Source organism: Macaca thibetana, chromosome 5 (genome assembly GCF_024542745.1).
Source record: "Macaca thibetana thibetana isolate TM-01 chromosome 5, ASM2454274v1, whole genome shotgun sequence".
Classification (NCBI taxonomy): domain Eukaryota; kingdom Metazoa; phylum Chordata; class Mammalia; order Primates; family Cercopithecidae; genus Macaca; species Macaca thibetana.
The window spans coordinates 179,413,803-179,435,557 of record NC_065582.1 but is presented as its reverse complement, the minus strand read 5'-3'; the positions used below and the strand labels follow the sequence as shown (position 1 = coordinate 179,435,557).

The window sequence follows — 21,755 nt, the reverse complement described above, 5'->3', positions numbered from 1 at the left end:
GGGAACTGTTGGGAGCAATGAGAGTGAAGCCAGGTCCACCTTCCGTGTCTGCCGTCCTTCGGGGGTGTGTTCCGCTGCGGGTGTGGACAGCTGACTACACACACCGGCTTCTGCTTCGGGAAGACACCAGCATAAATTTATCTTTCGTTTTGCACCAAATCGATCTAGTATGTGTCAGGTTTCTAACACAGCACTGTCAGTGTACCAGATGTACGGAGTGTGTCATCTTGACGGGCAGGATGCATTGTGCCATTTTTATGTTGCACACAACTCCCACCTCTCCCCAGCACCATGCCTGTGCTAGGCTGTGCTGCTACCTCCTGTGTGCCCTGCTTGGGATAGGACAGTGAAAAGGAAAGAAGCCCCCAGACTCTCCTCTCTGTCCGTGCGCCCCCTGCCCTGGCTCCCTGAAGCTGATTGAGGGAGACAGACAATGGTCATGATAAACAAGAAAAAATTTTAAAGCAAAGCCCAGAAAGGGGGACCAGGAGGGGTGTGTGCGTGTGTGTGTGTGTGTGCGTGTGTGTGTGTGCGCGTGCGTGCATGTGTGTGTGGGTGGGTGGATGGTGGGCGTGCTGGTTGCAACTGTAGGTAGGGGGAACCTGGTTGACCTCATTAGGAAGGTGACATTTGAGTCAAGTCTTGTATAAGGTGAGGGGCCGAGGCTGCAGGTATCTGAGGGAAGAATGGCCCAGGAGAGGGGACAGCAGATGCAAAGTCCCGGAGGCAGGGGTATGCACGTGGAGCTGGAGGAACAGCTGGGAGGCTGGTGTGTCGGAATGGAGTGAGGAGGGAGACCGGGGAGGGGAAGCAGATCCTATAGGGTCCCCAGGCCACCGGGAGGACATCATTGTGTTGACGGGTCAGAATCCTAACCCCGAAGTCCAGTCCCACACCTGGGGCCCATGCCGCTGACAGGCCTCTCTCCTGCCACAGTCTGGCTTGTTCCTTTTGGAGCGGTCTGCACCTGTGTCATTGCTGTGTGTTTTCCAAACCCCAGGCCCCCTATCTGTGGTGTCTCTTAGTTCGCATTCCACGAAAGCAGCGCCTGAGCCAGGCATGTGGGGGCAGGTGGTTTATTTGGGATGAGATCCTAGGGCACATCATTTGGGTCTTTGCTGTAGGGATGGGGGCTCCAGTCTACTGAGAATTATACAGAGGGCTCCAGAACTGATCTCTGTAAAACAGTGGGGCAGCAGCAGTTCTCCAGGGATTCTCAGTTCAGAACGGTGGAGGGTTGGCATGGGGGCACTGACTTTCACTCACACTTGAGCATGTGCTCCAGGCCCAGTGGTGTGGGCAGAGGCCTTGGAGTGGAATGCAGAAAGACTCCAGAACACTCAAGGGGAGGCTCTTGTGGCATCCCCCTACCCCACCAAGTCTTCAGCACCATGACCCTGGACAGGCCAAAGACCAGACCTCCCTGCCTGTGGGGTTGGCCAGGGGTAGGCAGGGACCCTGGCTGACCCTGTTGGAGTCCATCCTAGGTTTTTGGATGGCAGTGGGTGGCGAGACTTTCTCTGGCTCTGGTCAAGGCACTGTGGGACTGGCACTGTCCTCAGAGCTGCTACTGGCTGTGTCCACCCCATGAGAGAAACAGAGAGGAGAGGCAGAGAGGGTCCCATGGAGTTTAAGCCCCAGGGCCCACTGTCAGGGCCTGGGATTGTGTCCCTTTTTTTGCTAAGTTAGTTTAGGCTGGCTTTTTGTTACTTGCAATCACAGGATCCCGATTAAGCCTCTTTATTGTTCCTGGTGTTACCAGTCCCTGGAGGATAGCAGTTCACTCAGGCCCTGCAGCAGAGCCAGTGGGTGGGGCCCAGTTGCATTGGTCTGTTCTTGCATTGCTATAAGGAACTACGTGAGACTGGGTAATTTATTAATAAAATAGGTTTAATTGACTCACAATTCTGCAGGCTGTACAGGAAACATGGCTAGTAAGCTTCCCTCAGGAGGCTTATAATCATGGCAGAAGGCAAAGGGGAAGCAGGCACATCTTCACATGGCCAGCAGGAGAGAGAGAAGGGGGAAGTGCCACATGCCTCTAAACAATCAGATCTCATGAGAACTCACTCACCATCACCAGAACAGCAAGGGAGAAGTCTGCCCCCATGATCCAGTCACCTCCCACCAGGCCCCTCCTCCAACATTGAGGATTGTAATTTGACATGAGACTTGGATGGGGACATAGAGCCAAATTATATCACTGTCCCAGCTGGCCACCTCCAGAGACCTACCCCTTGATGGCCTGGCCTTGCCACCCTCCTGTTTGAACCAGTCATCACTTCCCTGGCTCTCAAGGCCTTCTGGGTTCTGATAGCCCCATTTGACTCAACTCTCTCGTTCCCCAAGGGAATACCTGGACTGCTGCCCTTCATGGCCCCCTGGCTTGGCCCACCATGACACACCCCAGTAGCCTGCCCCATCTTCTGTGCAGAAGCTCATTGGTCAGCCTGTGCCGCCATCATGCAGGAGGCATGGAGATGTTGGGGAGGGGGCAAGATGAGGGCCTGGCCACCTGAGCCACGTACTGGCCTCCTTGATCATCCACTCATCCACAAATTCATCCAACAAATACAAATTCCTGCCACACACCAGGCGCTAGGGTGCACTACACAGTGAGCAAAACAGGCAAAAATCCTTGTCCATGGAGATGACATTACAGTGGGGGAAATGGGGTAAAACAGATCTGTGAGTGACACAGAGCAGGGCCTTGGAGCATTGGGGCTGGGGCGGAGAGTTTATGTAGGGTGGTGCCCCATGTTCAGGAGAAGTCTGGGGCCCAGCTCTGCAGCCAGGCCTCCTGGGGTCAGGTCTTATCCACTGCTCATGTGCGACCTGGTGGAGGTTGCTTAACCTCTTTAAGCCTCAGTTTTCCTGTTTGTGAAAGGGAGATACTAAGAGTCCCTACCCACAGAGTGTGTGGAAGTGGAGTGAAATCATGCGTGAGGAGCATTTGTCCAGGGTGCAGCATGGGAGCGGGGCTGCAACCTCGGCTTCTCGCCATGGCTGATGTTCCGTTTCAGAATATCTTGAGAGATGCGGAGCTGCCCTAACACTGTGCCCTGACACGTCCTCTCTCCCTGGAGTGGCGAGACAGGGTGGGTCTTCCTCCCCACCTCACTCTAGGGGATGTGGCTGGTGTGGTTTGCAGTCATGTTTCCCCATTCCTCTGTCCCACCTGTCCCATCTGGTTTCCCCGTCCATCTGTTTCTCAGGACTGTGGCTTCTTCGAACCCTCAAGGCAGGAGTGGGTGCTGTTCATTGGTTTCTGCTCCAGTATGTCCTGTAGTCCTGATGTTTAATTGGTGAACAATCATGTTTAAAATTAATGAATAGTTAATAAATGCGGTATGGACTTAGTGATGACTCTAAGCACGGAAGTAGTCAAGGAAGGCTCCATGAAAGAAGTGTCATGAGAGGATGGCTTGGAAATGCCAGTGGGAAAGAAGAATGCCATCTCCCTGCTGAAGGCTGGGTAGAGTTCATTCCCTGTAGTCCCTTTATAGATGGAGGATGTTAAGTCCTAGAGGAGCACTCCCAGGAGCCTGCCCACAAAAGGCTTGGAGTCTCATTTTCCTGACACGGCCAGGCCCAGGTGGGAGGTGGGAATGAGCATCAGGCCTTTGGGCACCTCTTGAAAGGGCTGAGCCAGCTGGTGGGAGGGATGGATGCCTGGGGGCTGCACACGTGGCTGGCAAGTGCTGTGAATTATCGATCTCTAGAGAGCAATATGCAGGCGGAGGTCATTTTCCTCCTGGGCCAGACTGCTCGATCATGCTTAATTGCCTGTTTTCCAAATTTCCCCAGGGCTGGCCTAGGGGAGGGATTAGCTCTGTGCCCATTTATTTTGTTTGAATTCAGTGTATGGGGTAAAAAGTTATACCATCCATTTCCCTTTGGTGTTAAGTTTGAAAATAGAGATGCAATTAAGTCAGGTGCTGACGGGTGGTTTCCTGTCGTACCTGGCATGGCAAAGAGGGGCTTCTCTGTGAATCCCATTCCCCACAAGACTTGGCTCACTTGTTTGAGTAGTGGACTGGCAGAATCTGAAAAAGTTAGGGGCAATAGAGACTCCCTGAGCACCCATGATGTGCCAGGCACGAGGTATATCCGTGCCTTCAATTCTCACTGAGATAACCAAATAAAATAAATATGACACATTAAAGTGAGGAACTAGTTGAAGAAATATTTTCAAAGAAAGTTGTCAAAAGTTTGTGCAAGGATGCTCCAACTCTTTACTGACAGGCAGGGTATGAAAGGGTTGAGGGGTGCGTAATAAAAGGGGTTTTGTGGAGTGTACTGCTTTGGAGAGGGCTGTGCTGGGAATCCCATCTCTGCATGAGGAGTAATGGGAGGTACCTGCCAGTTACTTGAAGCCCAATGTGGAGGGAGGGTTCAAGGCTTAAAATGAGCCGCTGGGCTTCTGGCCAAGATGGAGTAATAGGGACCAGACTTACCTTCCCACCTTAAACAAGTGAAAAAAAAAATGGCACAAAACAAATGAAACAGTGATTTCCAAGCAATTGGACATCAGACATGAAAGTGATCATTGAGTGATGGGAAATAAACAAGGTGAGGCCAGCTTACTGCCTTGAGAGATTCCTGGCCATGTTGTAGGGAGAGGTTGCCCACCAGAATCTGCTGGAACCCCTGAGTTAAAAGAATGAGCTGAGTCTGGGGAGATCAAAGTGGCTGGATTTCACAGGGCAGACTAATGGAGTGGAGAGAGCTGCAAAGAAAGAGAGCTCTGGAGTTACACAGAAGTCCAACTTGAGTGCTCAGTTGAGTACTGATCACATGCAGGCAAGGAAATTACACAGTCAGGGAAAGAACCCCCCAAAAGACCTGTGATACCAGTACTTAGAGCACACACACAGTCAGGAGTACTGCCCGCTCTTACCAGCCAGACTGGAAAATCTTGTAATTCACAAGAAATTGGGTAGACAACTCAGGAAAGTCTTGCCTCAGTAGTGGGGAATTATTAGTCCTTGATTGATAATTTCTGCAAGCATGCTTAGCAAATCATCAAAGCAAGACTTTTGAAAGGGTGAAACTGTTTCACTTTTGTTTTTTTAGACAGGGTTTTGCTCTGTCACCCAGGCTGGAGTGCAGTGGTGTAATCATGTCTCACAGCAGGCTTGATCTCCCAAGTTCAAGCCATCATCCTGCTTCAGCCTCCTGAGAAGCTGGGACAACATACACATACCACTATGCTTGGCTAATTTTTCCATGTTTTGTAGAGACAGGGTCTCACTGTGGTGCCTAGGTTGATCTTGAACTCCTGGGCTTAAGTGATCCTCCCACCTTAGCTTCCCTAACTGGTAGAATTAGAGGCATGAGTTGCCACGCCTGGCCAGGATCAAACTGTTTATAAATGTATTGACTACATTTCAGAACAAGGCTCAGGAACATTTATAGGAATACAAACAAATCCAGCACCCCAAAAGGCAAAAATCACAATGTCTGGCATCCAGTGAAAAATTACTAGCCATGCAATGAAGCAGGAAAATGCAAACCATAATGAAGGAAAAGTCAACCAATTGAGACTGATCCAGAATTGACACAGATGTTAAAATTAGCAGACGAGGTCAACAAAACATTTATTATAATCATGTTCTGTATGTTCTAAAAGCTAGAGGAAAGATTGGACATACAATCAACATGGAGGATATAGAAAAGACATAAATCAAGCTACTCTAGCTGAAAATTACAATGTATAATATGAAAAACACACTGGATAGGATTAACAGCAGACAGGACATTGCAGAACAAAAGATTAGCTAACTTGAAGACAGCAATAGAAACTATCCAAAAAGAAATAGAGTAAAAAGACAAAAAAAGAACAAAAATTTTAAAGAGAAAGAGACTTTCTCATTGAGTTGTGAGACAACTTTAAGAGGCCTAATTTATGTATAACTGGGGTTTCTGAAAGAGAGGAGAGGAAGGGACAGAAAAATATCTGAAGAAATAATGGCCGGCAAATTTCCAAATTCGATGAACATGGTACACCCACAAATACAAGAATTTCATTGCCCCGCAAGCACAATAAAAATGGAAAAAAAATCACACTAAGGCATATTATAATTAAATAGCCCAAAATAACTAATAAAGAGAAAATCTTAAAAGTAGCCAGAAAAAGGCGTGGGGTGGGGAAAAACATGTTATATACAGAGCAGCAAATATATGGATTACAGCAGATTTCCCTAGAAAATAATGCAAGTGAGAAGGCAGTGGAACAATATCCTCAAAGCATGAAATTAAAAAAAAGTAATCAACCTAGAGTTCATATCCAGAAAATAATCTTTCAAGAATAGAAGCAAAATAGACTTCTCAGACATAACAGCTGAAAGAATTCATCACTAGCACGCCTGTAGTACAACAAATGTTAAAGGATGTGCTTCAAACAGAATGAAAGTGATACTAGATGGAAATATAGATCTATGCAAAGGATCAAAGAGCATAACAGTAACTACATAGGTCAGATATAATATTTTCTCTTATTATTTTAATTCCCTTAAAGTATAATAGGCTCTTGACACAAAATAATAACCATGTAGTGTGATGTTTATAACATATAGAAAAGTAAACTGAATAATAACAAAAAGGCTGAGAGGGGAGAATAGAAGTATACTATTATAAGTAAGTATAAGTATCTTAAACTATATTTGACATGCTATAATATCACTTGAAGGTAGACTGTGATAAGTTAAAGATGTATACTATAAACCTAAAAATAACTACTAAAACAGTAAGAGTTATAGCTAAGAAGTCAGAAAGTAGATAGAATGGAATCATTGAACAATGCTCAGTTAATCCCAAAGAAGACAGAAAAGGAGAAAGAAGGGAACAAAGGAAAATGGAATAAATGGAAAATGAATATCAAGATGAGAGATATAAACCTAATCATACCAATAATCATATTGAGCAGCCATGGTCTAAATATCCCAATAAAAAGACATCAGCAGATTGGATGCAAAGGCAAGACCCAAATGTATGCTGCCTACATGCCACCCACTTTAAAGACAAGAGTTAAAACTAATACAATGAGAAAGATAATATTGTGTTAACTAACGCTAATCAAAGGAAAGCTGCAGTGGCTATATTAATCTCAAAGTAGATCTCACAGTAAAGAATATTACCAGGTTAAATAAAGTAATTTTATAATGATAAAGGGAACAATTAATTAAAAGGGTATAACAATCTTTATGTTTATGCACCTAATCAGAGACATGAAGCAAAAATGATAGAACTGCAAGAAGCAATAGATGAATCTACAATTATAGTTGGAGATTTCAATAACCTTCTCTTACTAATTGATGAAACATGTAAACCAAAAATGTGTAAGAAAATAGAAGATATGAACAACACTATTAACCAACTGGACCTGGCTTATATTTGTAGAACATACTACCCAACAACAGCAGAATGACGTTCAAGTACACACCACAGAACATTCATCAAAATAGGCCATATTCTGGCCATGAAATAAGTCTCAATAAATGTAAAGGGACTCAAGTCACAAAAAGTATGTTCTCTGTCATATGGAATTAAATTAGAAATCAATAACAGAAAGAACTCTGTAAAATCTCCAAATATTTGGAAACAATGCAACACACTTTTGTATAACCCATGTATCCAAGGAGAAATCAAAAGGGAAATTAGAAAGTATTTTTACATGAATGAAGATGAAAATACAATGTATTAACATCTATGAGATGTCGCTAAACAATACTTAGAGGGAAATTAACAGCACTAAACACATATATTGGAATAGAAGAAAGTTCCTAATCAATGGCCTTGAGTTCCACCTTAAGAAACTAGGAAAAGAAGAGCAAATTAAACCCAGAGTAAGCAGAAGAGAGAAAATAGTGAGGACCAGAAGAGAAATTGGCTAAATATAAAATAAAAACAATAGAGAAAATAAAGTAATCCCAAAGTTGGTTATTTATTGACAAAAAAGTTATCTAAGATTTTTATCAATAAAATTGATAAACCTCTTGCCAGACTGACCAGGGCAATAAGAGAGAAGACAAAATTGCCAGTATCAACAATGAGAAGGTGACATCAGTATATATTTAGCAGTCATTAAAATAATAATAAGAGAAGATAATGAACAAATTTTTGCTAATAAATTCAACAACCTAGGGGGAATGGGTAAATTCCTGGAAAGACACAAACTACCAAAGCTTACTGAAGAAGAAATAGATATCCTGAGTAGTCCTATGACTATTGAGTAAATAGAATTTACAATTTAAAACCTTTCCACAAAGAAAACTCCAGGCCCAGATGACTTTACTGATGACTTTCGGTAAACATTTAAGGAGGAAATAATACTAATTCTACAGAAACTCTTCCAAAAATTAGAGAAGAGAACACTTTCCAAATCATTCTGTGGGGCAGAGTTACCTTGATCTCAAAATCAGACAGACATTATGAAAAAAAAAAAAAACCTACAGACCAATGTCAATAGTCCTCATGTACATGAATTAAAAAATTATTAGCAAATTCAATCTAACAATACACAAAAATGATAATACATCATAGCCAAGTGGGTTATCCCAGGAATGCATGGTAGGTTTAACTTGCAAAAATTATCAATGTAATTTACCATATTAACAATCTATAAAAATCTATGCTATCAGCTCAATAAACACAAAAAGGATTTCACAAAACCAACCTTTATTCTTGATAAAACTGATAAAATCTCTCAAGAAACTAGGAATGGAAGTGAAGTTCCTCTACTTGATAAAGAGCGTCTGTGAGAAAAACCTACAGGCTAAATGAAAGATTGAGTGCTTTCTCCCTAAGATCAGGAGAAGACAAAAATGTCTACTCTCAGCACACATTCTTCTGGAAGTTATAGCTAGTGCAGTAAAGCAAGAAAGAGGAAAAAAGATGTTCAGATTAGAAAGGAAGAAGTAAAACTGTCTTTATTCACAGATGACATGATTATCTATGTAGAAAATCCAAAGGTATCTACAAAAAGTAGTTATAATAAATGAGTTTATAAATGAGTTTAACAAGTTTGCAAGGCACAAGATCAATCAAAATAGAAACTTAAAAACTACCAGTTATAATATGAGGTAGGGAGGAATACATCTGAAAAAAGACCTGAAAGACTTATGTACTGAAAATTATAAAACATTGATGATAGAAATTAAAGAAGACCTAAATGAGTGGAGAGATATACTATGTTAGTGGATTGGAAGACTCAATATTGTTAAGATGGCAGTTCTACCCAAATTGATCTGAAATTCAACACAGTGTAAATGATATCTGAAGAGGTTTTTTTTTTTTTAGAAACTGAAAAACTCATTCTAAAATTCATATAGAAATACAAAAGACCTAGGATAGCCAAAACAACTTTGAAATAAGAGAACAAAGTTGGAGGACAAACACAATCTGATTTCAAGATTTATTATAAAGCTTCAGTAATTGATACAAGTGATACTGGTGTCAAGATAGATTAACAGATCAAGGGAATGCACTACAGAGTCCAGAAATAGATGCATGCGTATATGGCAGCTGATATAGCTGATTTTGAATAGAGACTGAAATGCACTTTAGTGGAGAATATTTAGATAATGGGTGCTAAAACAATTGTATATGTGTAGAAAATGAACTTCAATCCATATTTTGTATCATATACAAATATTAATTCAAAATGGATCATAGATCTCAATAGAAACCCCTCAACCTATAAAACTTCTAGAAGAGGAGGTGAATAATTTTTTCTTAAAGGGCCAGATAGTAAGTAGTTTAGGCTTGTGGGCCACATCGACTCTGTTGTAACGATAGAACTCTGCTATTGTCGTGTGAAAGAAACCATAGAAAATACAAGAATAGATATGGCTGTATTCTAGTAAAACTTTATATATAAAAATAGGCAGCTGATCTGCAAGCCATAGTTTACCAATTCCTGTTGTTGAAGCAAACAGAGTAAAAACCTTTGTTACCTTCAGTTAGTCAAAAATATCTTAGATACGACACTGAAAGCAGGTCGCATAAAATTAAAAATTAATAAATTGGGCTTCATCAAAATTAAAAACATCTCCTTTTTGAAAGACACTTAAGAGAATGAAAAGACAAGCCCTAGACTGACAGAAATTCTCTGCAAAGCATGTATCTGATAAATGGCTTGTTTCTAGAATATATAAAGAATTCTCAAAACTCAATAGTAAGAAAACAAACAACCCAATGAATAAATGGACAAAATGTCTGAACAGACATTTCACCAAAAATGATATACAGATGGGAAATAAGTACATGAAAAGATAAGCAACGTCATTAGTCACGGGGGTAATGCAAATTGAAACTACAATGAGATACTGTTACATACCTGTTAGAACGGCTATCATTAAAAAGGCCGACTATAGCAAATTTTGGTGAGGATATGGAGAAACTGGAACTCTTATATACTGCTGATGGGAATGTAAAATGATATAACAATTTTGGAAACTGTTTGGAATATGATCTCTATAATACACAAACTATTCTATAAAAACATAAAAAGTGAAAGTTCTTCAACTTATTTTATGATGTTAGTACAAACTTGCTAGAAAATTGCAAGAAAATTATTAATCAGTATGACTTCTAAACATAGGTGCAAAATTCAAATTAAAAATATCAGCAAAACAAATATGGCTCTATTTATCATCTATCAATCTGTCTATCTATCTATCTATCTATCTATCTATTTATCTATCAGTCATCTAATTACATGTAAGGTTCACCCTAGGAATGTCAGCATAGTTAAAGACAAAAAATGTTAACTTAATTCACTTCTTTAATAGATTAAAGGCAAAAGTCATATTATCTTATTGATAGATATCACAAAACAAAGCAAGTAGCCAAATAAAAAGCATCCACATTAGACAAATTTTTATACTTATTCTAAGGAAATTCTCTCAGAAAACTAGGAAAGGAATTTACTCAATCTGAGAAAGGGTATCTATCAAAACATGACAGCAAACATCATTTTTCATGATGAAACTTTAAAAGCATTGCTAGAACTAAGACAAAGAAGCCTTCTACCACCACTACTGTTCAATACTGCCTTGCTTTGGAACCAATTGGACTAGACAGCAAGTGGGATAAGAACAGCAAGGTAAAACCAAAATTGTCTTTAATTGCAGATGACATAATTGTCTATATAGAAAATCCAAGAGAAGCTACTCTCAAACTATTAGAAAAATGTGACAGTTCAACAAAATTGCTGGACACAAGAAAACATAGTGAAATCAATAGCCTTCCTACTGAACAACGGAACCAATTAGAACATATAAGAAGGGGCAAATCCTATTTACAGTAGCAGTAAAATCTATAAGACACTTAAGAGAAAATCTAACACCAGCCCTTTTGGAGGTGGTATAAGAGAGTTGTTCAGTGGTTCGGCGCAGAGGATCCCAATCCAGATTGTCTGGTTTCAGATCATGGCGCTACTGCTTCCTGGCTTGGGAAAATTACTTGATCGCTTGGTGCCTCAGTTTCCTCATTTGTACAAGGGAGGTAATAATATTATTCACCTCACAGGGAAGCTGGGAAGATTGAGTTGATAAATATAAGGTGTTTAGAACAGTAGCTGGCACATACTAACTTCTATATAAATGGTTGTTATTGTTAAGAAGAAATTTGTAAAATTTAATTGAAGGACATGAAAGAAGATCTGAATAAATACAGAGACAGACCATATCCATTGATGGGATGATTCAGTATCAGAAAGATGTCTATTTTTTCCTAGTTAATTATAAGCTAATTGAAGTTTCAGTGAAAATCCCAACAGGATTTCCTTTTTTCTTTTTTCTTTTTCTTTTGAGACAGAGTCTCACTGTGTTGCCCAGGCTGGAGTGCAGTGGTGTGATCTCGGCTCATTGCAGCCTCCGCCTCCTGGCTTCAAGCTATTCTTCTGCCTCAGCCTCCCGAGTAGCTGGGACTACAGGCACGCACCACCATACCCGGCTAATTTTTGTATTTTTAGTAGAGACAGGGTCTCATCATGTTGACCAGGCTGGTCTCGAACTCCTGACCTCAGGTGATCCACTTGCCTCAGCCTCCCAAAGTGTTGGGATTGGAGGTGTGAGCCACCGTGCCCAGCCCCAGCAAGATTTTCACTGGGATCTGAAAAACTGAAAATTTGTGTAGAAAAGCAAAAGTCCGAGAATAGCCAAGACAATTTTGATGAAAGGCAAAGTCTGTGCCATTCAACCTACTTGATATTGACTTGTTATAAAGCTGCCTCTCTAAGGCAGGGTAGTACTGCCACATGGGCCAGATAGAAAGACCAATGGAACAGAACAGAGAGTCCAGAAATAGAGTCACATGTATATGGGAGATTGGTATAGAAAAGAAGTGGCATTTTAAATCAGTGGGAAAAAGATGGACTATTCAATGAATGATTTGGATATTATTTTCTTCATATGGAAAAAGTACATAATTTGATCACTGCCTCACCGCAAACAGAAAAACACACTGTAAATGAGGTAAATATGTGTCCTAAAACATGAAGAAAGGACATTCTGTTTACTACCTTTATAACTCAGCAGGTAGACAAGTATTGGTAAAACAGAACACAAAAGGCGAAATGCTTAAAAGATAAATATTGATAAATTTCCCACATCAAAATGAATGACTTCTGTAGGACAAGAGTACCATAAACAAAGTTAAGACAAAAACGGCAAATTAGAAGAGAATGTTTGCAACATATAAACAGACAGAGGATAGGTTTGCAACACATATAAACAGCAGAGGATACAATTGTATCAAAATCTCTGGGAAGCCAGTGAGGAGAAAATCACACAACCAAATGGAGACATGGGCAATGGGAAAAGACAGGCGATTCATAGAAGAGGAAATTCAAATGGCCAAGTGGAAAGACTCCCAAACACTAGGAATCAGGAAATGCAAAGTAAGCAATCATCACACATCCGTTCACCCATCAACTTCACATGAATTTAAGTCTATTCCAAGTGTCACTTGAGAATGTGATACACTGCTGTAGGAGTGTAAATTGCTTCTCTATTTGGCAACGAGTAGGAAGTTAAATATGTATATATTCCAGTATGCATGACCCAGAAGGAATGTCACCAGTATGACTCAGTAGTCTCGCCCTCCACCTGTCTATCCTAGGAAACCTTTACACTGCAGGCTATGAGGAGCCAAGTAAAAGGATGTACCTGCAGTGTTGTTTGAAATCCAAAAAGGTTAGAAACAACCTAATATTATCTGGGAGGGTGGAGAGCAGGTAGAAGAAATAATACATTAATTGTATGCTGGCAAATATTTAACAACCTGCTATCCAGGGAAAAAAACCTTAATTTGTAGAATTTGCCAATTTCTGGGATGTAAATACTCTGCCATGGCTGATTTCTAGCTACCATCGTGACATCATCAAACGCAGAGTTGGGAAAAGACATGCATGATCAGCTCTTGCGAGAAGGTTCTTGGAGCAAGCTCCAGCACACCATTGATTGTTTTCTGCCAGCTTGCAAGATCAATGAAGAAACTAGGGTAGAGCTGAAAACATAATGCTTAGGAAAAAAAGCAGTTTGTAGTATGGTGTGATCAATATGATCATGTTTATATAAATTTCTAAATTACGTAAAATGATCCAATACATGTATGTATGTTAAGGAATAGGACATAAATGGGAAGAAAGCACTACTTTAGGGATAGTGTTTGCTTCTGGAAAGAAAAAGGAAAGATGAGGACTAGGAAGGGATGCAAAGGAACTTCAGCTGTATCTCTGTGGTCTCATTTCTCAAATAAAAAGAACCGAAGCAAAGCTGGGTGCTTTGGCTTGTGCGTGTAGTCCCAGCTACTTCAGTGGCTGAGGTGAGAGGACTGCTTGAGTCCAGGAATTAGAGACCAGCCTGGGCAACATAGTGAGACCCTGTCTCTACAATAAAATAAAATAAAGTAAAATAAAAAATAATAAAATAAAATAAGTAAAAAAAAAAGCTGAAGCAAATATGTCAATGCTAATATTGATTCCTCTTGAATCAATATTCAAAAGGTAGGGGATTGTAATAATACATTTTAGTCTATTTGAAGTATGTCACTAAAACAAATACAAAAAAATAAGGTCTGATCATGATTATGTAAAAACAAAACTCTACCTTGAAAAGGTCCTGGGATAACATACTCTAAAAGGTTTCTGGCAATTATATTTGGACTCAGGACCATAACTTTTATATTTTCCTTTATTTCCAAATTTTCTGTCGCAAGCGTTACTTGTTCAGGGGCAGAAGATCACTAACCTTGAAGGTGTTGGGCTGGATTATGGCTCTGGGCCCTTCCACACAGACTTGGTCTTCATTTGCTGGGTCTTGGCATATCTGAGAATTCCAAGACATTCTCTCTCCATCCAGAGGCATGGCGACCTGGGCTGTGGGTGGGGTGGGCGGGCTTTTGTCTTACCATTTCACTGGAGGAAAGATCATTGCGGCACTGTTTTGCCCAGTCTCTACGAGGTTCAAAGTGGTGGAACAAGCCAAGAAAGCCAACTGGAAGCTCAGCCCTGGGACCTGAGTGGTCATGGAGGGGAATGTTGGCAGAGAAGCAGCTAGGTTAGTACAGCTAGCTGCTGTGTTATACCAGGCGGTATATGGGCTGACCATACCAGCTCTGGAATCACAGACCTGGGTACATCTCCGGATTGCCACTTAGGAGCTGAGTAACTTGGGAGAAAGGTGCTGTTTGTTCATTTGTAAAGCAGGTCCTGTGGTTGGCTATATTATTGTGCAACACATTAGCAGCCCCATCCTGGAAAGAGACTGTACTTGTATGCTCTGCTGAGGTCATGTGGCCATATGACCCACGGTGCCCTCCCTGCCCTTACTGAACTTGCATGTGGTGGTTTGTGATTTGTTTGGGCCAGCAACACTGTAGAGTGAGCTCATGGCCCCTGCCTCTCTCTATTACCCCTGCACAAACGCAGGCATGTGCAGCTCCATCAGCCGGCGTCCTGGGAAGAAGACAACAGGGGTCAGAGCTGCAGTCCACTCGAGATGAACATCCAGCATGAGTGAGAAATAGCCACGAAGCCACTGTGTTTCGGAGGGTCATTCATGACTGCAGTCTTCTAGTTCATTCCGGCTGAGGCAGGGCTGTCGTGTGTTGAGGACAGAATGAAGTCACCTCTGTGAAGTGCTTAGCCACCAGCTGGCAAAGGGGGAGGTAGCAGGCAGGTAGATGAGGATGTACTGTTGTCACCAACAACTCACAACTCTCAGTGACAAAACACATCACCTGGGTGTTTCTCACTTGCTCAGCACATCTAACAGGGGCCCTGTTATTTGTACTCAATTAAGGACTTGGGCTGATGGACAATCTATCTTGATGAGTGCTTTTCAAGATCCTGAGTCAGGGAAAAAAAGAATTTGGCAAACCCCACAGAGGCCACTGAGGAAGAGATGCTAGTCACTCACCTCACCTTGTACTCTGCAAAGCAAGTCTCATGACTACACCTAATATTAAAAGGGATAGGAAAGTGCAAATCTACCCCAGGCGCAGAAGGAGGCGAGAAGCAGGATGTGTGTGGTCAGCACTAATGACCTCCCCTGTGGCCATTCAATAAATGCTAGCCACTGCTAGAGTCACCATTAATCATGGCATTTAGGCTAGTTCCAAATGGAGAAAAGGTGAGATGTGGGGATGGCATTGCTGGCGGGAGCATGAGTGTGTGCAGGTGCAGAGTCTGGGAGGGGCAGCTGTCCAGGGAAGAAGCAACGTGGCACACAGGGAGTTGGCTGGAGATGCAGTTGGGGCCAGACTGTGAAGACCTTTGAGCTGAGATGTTGTCATGTGGAGCTGGGAGCCTGGAACATCTGGACCAGGAAGGGGAACACGGCCACATGAGGGAGGAGTGAGGCTCTGAATTCTGACTCAGTGAGGCTGGCTCGAGGAGGGGAAGGACTGGAGAGCTCTGTGTGAGTGCACATCGACAGGGCTGGAAGGAGGACAGGCTGTGGCAGGTGAAGGTGTGGGAGTCGGGATGACTCCAGTGCATCCTAAGTGCAGACGAAGAGGAGGTCCAGTCCAGTTTTAAGAGAGGATGTTGGGTTTGGTATTAGAGGTGCTGAATGGTTAGAATCAAAATGACAATACCTTATTTAAGGAGGTTGTGGATCAACAGGAACAATCTTCTGTTACCTCTTTGGTAAACTGGTTGACATCCATGACTAAAGCTAAACAAACAGACCCTGTCACTCACTCAGCAATTCCTAGAATTTTTTTTTAAGAGAATCTTGCTGTGACCCAGACTGGAATGCAGTGTGGCACCATCCTGGCTCACTGCAACCTCTGTCTCCCAGGCTCAGGTGATCCTCAGCATCCCGAGTAGCTGGGACTACAAGCGTGCACCACCATGCCTGGCTAATTTTTGTATTTGTTTGTAGAGATGGGGTCTCCCATGTTGCCCAGGCTGGTCTTGAACTTCTGGGCTCAAGCAATCTGCCTGCCTCAGCCTCCCAAAGTGCTGGTGATATGAGCCACTGCACTCAGCCAGTTCCCAGAATTGTGTACACATGAATGCTGAGCCACAGAAGTGTTATTCATAATTGGCCTCCACACTGAACAAACAACCTACATGCCCAACAACAGTGGGGTCAGCCCCGTGTATTTCCACCACACAGTATTACGCAACAATGAAAAATGAATAAATTACAGCTACATACATAAATAACATGAGTGCCCCTCAGAAGCAAAACATTGTGCAAATGAAAGCAGTTACAAAAACACTCTTACCTTACAATTCTACTAGTAAGCTGGTAAAACTACAGTGTTAAAAGTCAAGATGGGGGTTATCTTTGGGGTGGTGTCTTAGTCAGTTTGGACTGCTAGAACAAAAATACTGTAGCCTGGATGGCATAAACCACGATCTATTTCTCACAGTAACGGGGGCTGGGAAGTCCAAGGTCAAAGCGCAGGCAGATCATGTGTCTAATGAGGGCTTCCTGATTTGTGGATAGCCAACTTCTTGTTGTGTCCTCATATGACAGAGAGAGGGGGAGAGGGACAGAGAAGGGAAGCAAACTCTCTCACTCTCTTCTTATAAGGGTGCTAATCCCATTATGAAGGCCCCATCCTTGGGACCTAATTACCTCCCAAAGACCCCACCTCCTAAAACCATCACATTAGGGGACAGAATTTCAATATATGAACTTTGGGAGTCACAGCTGTTCAATCCATGGAAGTGGAGAGAGAGGGGAGAGAGGGAGGCCTCGAGAGGTGGCTAGTGCCCTTTCCTGACTTGGTGGTTAGATGAGTGTTTACTTTGTGGTCGTTCTTCAAGCTGAACATTTAACTTTTGTGCAGTTGGCTTGGGCTGCCATAATAAACATGACAGGATAGGTGGCATAAACAACAGAAATGTACTGCCTCCCAGTTCTGGAGGCTGGAAAGTCCAACATCAAGGTTCTGGCCAATCTGATTCCTGGTGAGGTCCCTTCCTGGTTTGCAGGCGGCCACTGTCTTGCCATGTGCTTCCGTAGGCACCTGGGGAGACAGTGGGCAAGCTCTTTGGTCTCTTCCTATAAGGGCACTAATCTCTCCATGAATACCCCACCCTCATGGCCTTGTCTAACCCTCATCTCCCAAAGGCCCTACCTGCAAACATCATCACATGGGGGGTTCGGGCTTCGGCATGTGCATTTGAGGGGACATGGTGCGGTGCACAGCCCACTTTCCATGCATGTTCTCTCCGTCAATTACAACAAGTTGGGGGCACAGAAGCACAGGGAGACACAGCCTGGTGGGGTTGTCAGAAGGAGGGGAGTATGTAAACCTGCTGAGAAGTGGCAGCGGAAGGTGGTGCCACTGAAGTAAAGGGAAGCGTGTTGTCCACAGGGTGAGACTCATGAGAGCTTGGCACAGAGAGAGGCCAGCATGTGTCCACTGGCTCCAGAAACAGGAACGTCATTCTCATGGCCTGTGACACAAGTTTCTTTTCTGGGGTGGGATAGATGGCAAGAAGCCAGGTGGGAGGGCACGGCAGTGAGTGAGGAGATGGCGAGTGTATCTTTTGGCACTGTGGTTGTGAATGGCAGAAATGCAATGCACTGGTGGCTGAAGGGACATGGAGTGAGGACAGCTTTTGAATGTGGAAGAGACCCAAGCAGGCTTATGCTGTGGGAAGCATCTGGAGAGATGCTGACAAGTTTCACCTTATTGAGCTGTCCTCTACACTCACCTTTATAAAATGGCACCACCTCCTCCCCGTTCCTCTCCATCCCTGCATCCCGCCTTCTCCTCTGTACCAGTCATGGCCCACACAGTTCATGCTCACTTTGTGCTGTCCATCTCGCCCCACTGGGAGGCCAACTCCATGGGAGCAGAGCATTTCTTGATTCTGTCTTCCACACTACCCTAGAGCTGGGAACATGCCTGCACATAGTAGATGCTCAATAAACATTCCTCATGAATGAATGAAAGTACAGAGAGGAGTCTGTACAGAGAGGCTGGGGGTGGCAGGATCTGGAGCTCAGGCTTCTGTGAGCGGGGGCAGGGCTATGTGCAGATACAGATGAGGAAGCAGCAGATTGTGTGATTGAGTGGGGGTCGGGGGTGGGCAGGGGGCTGAAGGAGAGTCCTTGGTTCTGCTGGAGGGAGAGGGCTTCCAGGAAATGGAGGAGACAGTCTGGAGGATCCCAGCCACTACTTGTGGTGGGGGTGGGACAGGATGGGGTGGTGAGGGGTGACGAGGGGATGGATGCAGGCCTTGGGGCCCAGTCAGGTTGGAAAGACCACCCACTGCAGGGTCCCCAGCACGGCTCAGAAGCTGACGAAAGGGATGATTTATTGTGTCGGGCCAAGTGGGGCTGTTTACATTGCAGTCCAGGACATCCCGGGAGATGAGGCTGATGCCAGCATAGGGCGGGTGTTTTGGCAGGATTGACAGATGGGGAGAGGGGACCTCTCCATGATCAGAGAGGGAGACTGACGAATGTGCAGGAGGGTGGGCCTTAGCATGATAACAAGAGAGCTCACAGGAGGCCTGGCCCCTGCTGAGCAGGACTGGCCACCCAAACCCGTGGGGCCACTCCCACTCCCGCCATCACATGATGATGAGGTTGTGCCTAGGCTGCCTCGTGGTCAGGACTTGAACCCAGCTTGTCTTTCTCCTAGCGTAGCCATTTTGCTGGCCCCCGCTAGAGAGGTGAGGGGGTGTGGACAGAGAGTGGGGGGTTGGGCTTAGGATGTGAGGTGGGGGGCATATGAGCGGACAGGTGTGAGAGAGAGAGGAGAACATGCCAGGCTGGTGGGTGGGGGCCGATGTGGGTGTCATTCACTTTCCTACGGGATAGAAAGCGACAAAGAACAAGCACATCCTTCCGGCCCTTGCATTTACCTGGTCTTTGAATGGAGTCTGCACGCCTGGGAGATTTTGGCTTGTTCCACAGTGAAAAGGTGGAGGCTGTGAAGGGCAGGGCACCTGCCAAAGCAGGTGCTGGCAGGGCCCCGGGGCCTCTCCCCAGGCCAGCCCTTGCATGACACCCTGCAAAGTGCTGATAGGGCTGGTGGGGACCTTTCATCTCCTCATAGGTCCATTCTGGGGATTTCTAAGGCACGAAAGCCCAGCTGTAGCTTCAAAAACTCCCTCTCACTCTCCAAGAAACCTGAGATGGCATCACCTTCCCTTGTCTTTCCCACAGCCCCACTCTCCCTGCCCCAACACCTTTGGACTCTCCTACTTCCACTGCAGTTTGGGGAGCTGTCTGGAGTTCTCCCAAAACCATTTGAAACAAGTGGAGGCCATTACAGACCAGTCCCCACCTGGAACATGGCTCCACTAATGCCTTAGGCCCAAGAGCCCCTGCAGCTTTGGTTATCCCACTGCACTTACCCCTCCTAGGCAAGCCGCAGAGTCCCTCCCTTTCCAAGAAGGCTCTGTTGAGCTCCCAGGGAGGCCTGATGGTTCCTCACCCACACCTCTGAATCCCCCTGAGGCTTTGCCCCGTGCAGGGGACTGTGATTCATTAGGCGGTGGGTTACGGTGGAGGAGGGGCAGCTTGGCAAAACAGGAGGCAAATATTTTTTGAGGGCCCACTATGTGCCAGGCTGATGACCAGAGGGAGGTTCCTGTTTGGCAGAGTCCTGGGCTTGGAGGGGAGGGAGGGGATGGAGGAGGGGAAGCATTTTCCAGCCTAGTTTTGGATGTACCTAGCTCTGTGTTTCTTTAACTTTCTCACCTGTCAGGAGAGGCGGGCATGAGGGGATATCTCAGGGCCCTGCCTGGGGGAGGCCCACTCACTCCTCCAGCCATTTCATCCAGTTGTGCCTTGTCGGGTGCTGGACCGCCTCCACCCAGCTTCTTCACATGTACTCGGCGCTCCCAAGGGGCCCCAGAACTTGCACGACCCACCCTCTTCCACTAACGAAGGGGTCCAGTGTCCTTCCCCTCCCACGAGTACCCATTCTCCAGGTGCGCCCTCTTCAGCTGCGACCCCACTCCCTCCTTCCCAGTCCTTTCTGCCTTCTGCCTGCGAGGCTGCCCTCCTCCTGCCCCCTTCCCAGCCCCCCTGCCCTTGGCCTTCTCTCCCATAACTGGAGCACCTGGGCACCCAAGGTACCCTCCCCCCAAGCTCAGCTGATCACACTCTCCCGCAAGCCGGCGGTCTCCTTCCTCCCTCCCCCGTGGCGCACCCAGCACCAAGGTGCCTACCGCGAGGGCCCGAGCACGGCGGTGCAGCCTCAGCTTGGGCGCCGGCTCCACCTGCAGGGCCGCGGGGGCGGAGAGCGGGCGGCGCGAGGGAGGGGCCTGCGACAGCCGCGGCGGCGGCGGCGGCGGCCCTAGCCCGCGCAGCCCAGCTCGGCCCCGGCTTGGTCGGCGCAGCGCAGCGCCGCGCGCGTCCCCTTGCCGCCGTCGCCGCAACCAGGCGCACCGGCACCAGGCCCCGCCGCTGGGCGCACGGACGCAGCGCGCACGGGCCGGCCGGGATGCGCGCCTGGGCCCCGGCCCGCCCGAACCCGCGGCCGCCGCCCGCCCGCCGCGCGATCGCTTGACCGCGGCGCCCTCCCCCGGCCGCCCCCGCCCGTCCCCCTGCCGCGATGCCCTCCCTCCGGGGCCCCGGCGGCCCGCGCCCCTGCTAGGCTGCGGCGGCATGGCCCGCGCGCCCGGCGCGACCTCTGCGGATTGCATCGGTGTGTGGCGGCGGGGCATGCCCAGAGCACCGGGCACGGCCTTCAATGGGCGAGGACACGGACACGCGGAAAATTAACCACAGCTTCCTGCGGGACCACAGCTATGTGACTGAAGGTAACGTACGTGTTGTCTGAGACCCCTCCGGCCGGCCGCGGCGTGGGGATGCCGTCGCACCGAATGCCCTCCGAAGGTTTGGACCGCGCGATGTGTGTCGTGTCCCCCCGCCCCACCCCATCCCACCCCACCCCATCCCACCCTGCCCGGGGCCCAGGAGGGAGGGAGCCCGAGGGTACCGGCCTCCACTGCCCAGCGCCCGGACAGGGCAGCGCCCTCCTCCGCGCCGCCCTCCGGGAGGCAGCCGCTCTCAGGCCAGGTGGCATCCTGATTCGGCCCTGACCATAATTTTTTAAAAGGCCATGCCTGTGGCTAATCTGGTGAAGAAATCTCGGGGAAATTTAATGGTTTAAAATCCTGGATTTGCAATTTCAGCCCTGCCAGGAGCCCGCAGAATTTTCTAGGCTGTCTTCTCCCTGGAGAAGAGGGACCTAGGGGGGGAAAAACATAATCCATTGCCAGATCCTCCTGGGAGGCCCGCCTGCCCAGGCCCCTCCCTGTC

The 21,755-nt window shown here is 46.0% G+C and overlaps 2 protein-coding genes across 4 annotated transcripts in view; one reads left to right on the top strand and one right to left on the bottom strand.

Moving 5' to 3' along the window:
• MRFAP1 (Morf4 family associated protein 1) overlaps positions 1-21,755 on the bottom strand; it is a 572,854-nt gene that overhangs the window by 151,642 nt on the left and 399,457 nt on the right. The window lies entirely within an intron of this gene.
• PPP2R2C (protein phosphatase 2 regulatory subunit Bgamma) overlaps positions 1-21,755 on the top strand; it is an 873,451-nt gene that overhangs the window by 701,317 nt on the left and 150,379 nt on the right. Inside the window, exon 2 of one of the 3 annotated variants that reach the window (XM_050792129.1) lies at positions 21,067-21,253. In XM_050792129.1, coding sequence (XP_050648086.1) covers positions 21,184-21,253 — 70 coding nt within the window. In that variant the 5' untranslated portion in view covers positions 21,067-21,183. Of the gene's footprint in view, positions 1-20,908; positions 21,330-21,755 lie in introns of those variants that run through there. The other 2 variants (XM_050792128.1, XM_050792131.1) reach the window with 2 other exon arrangements.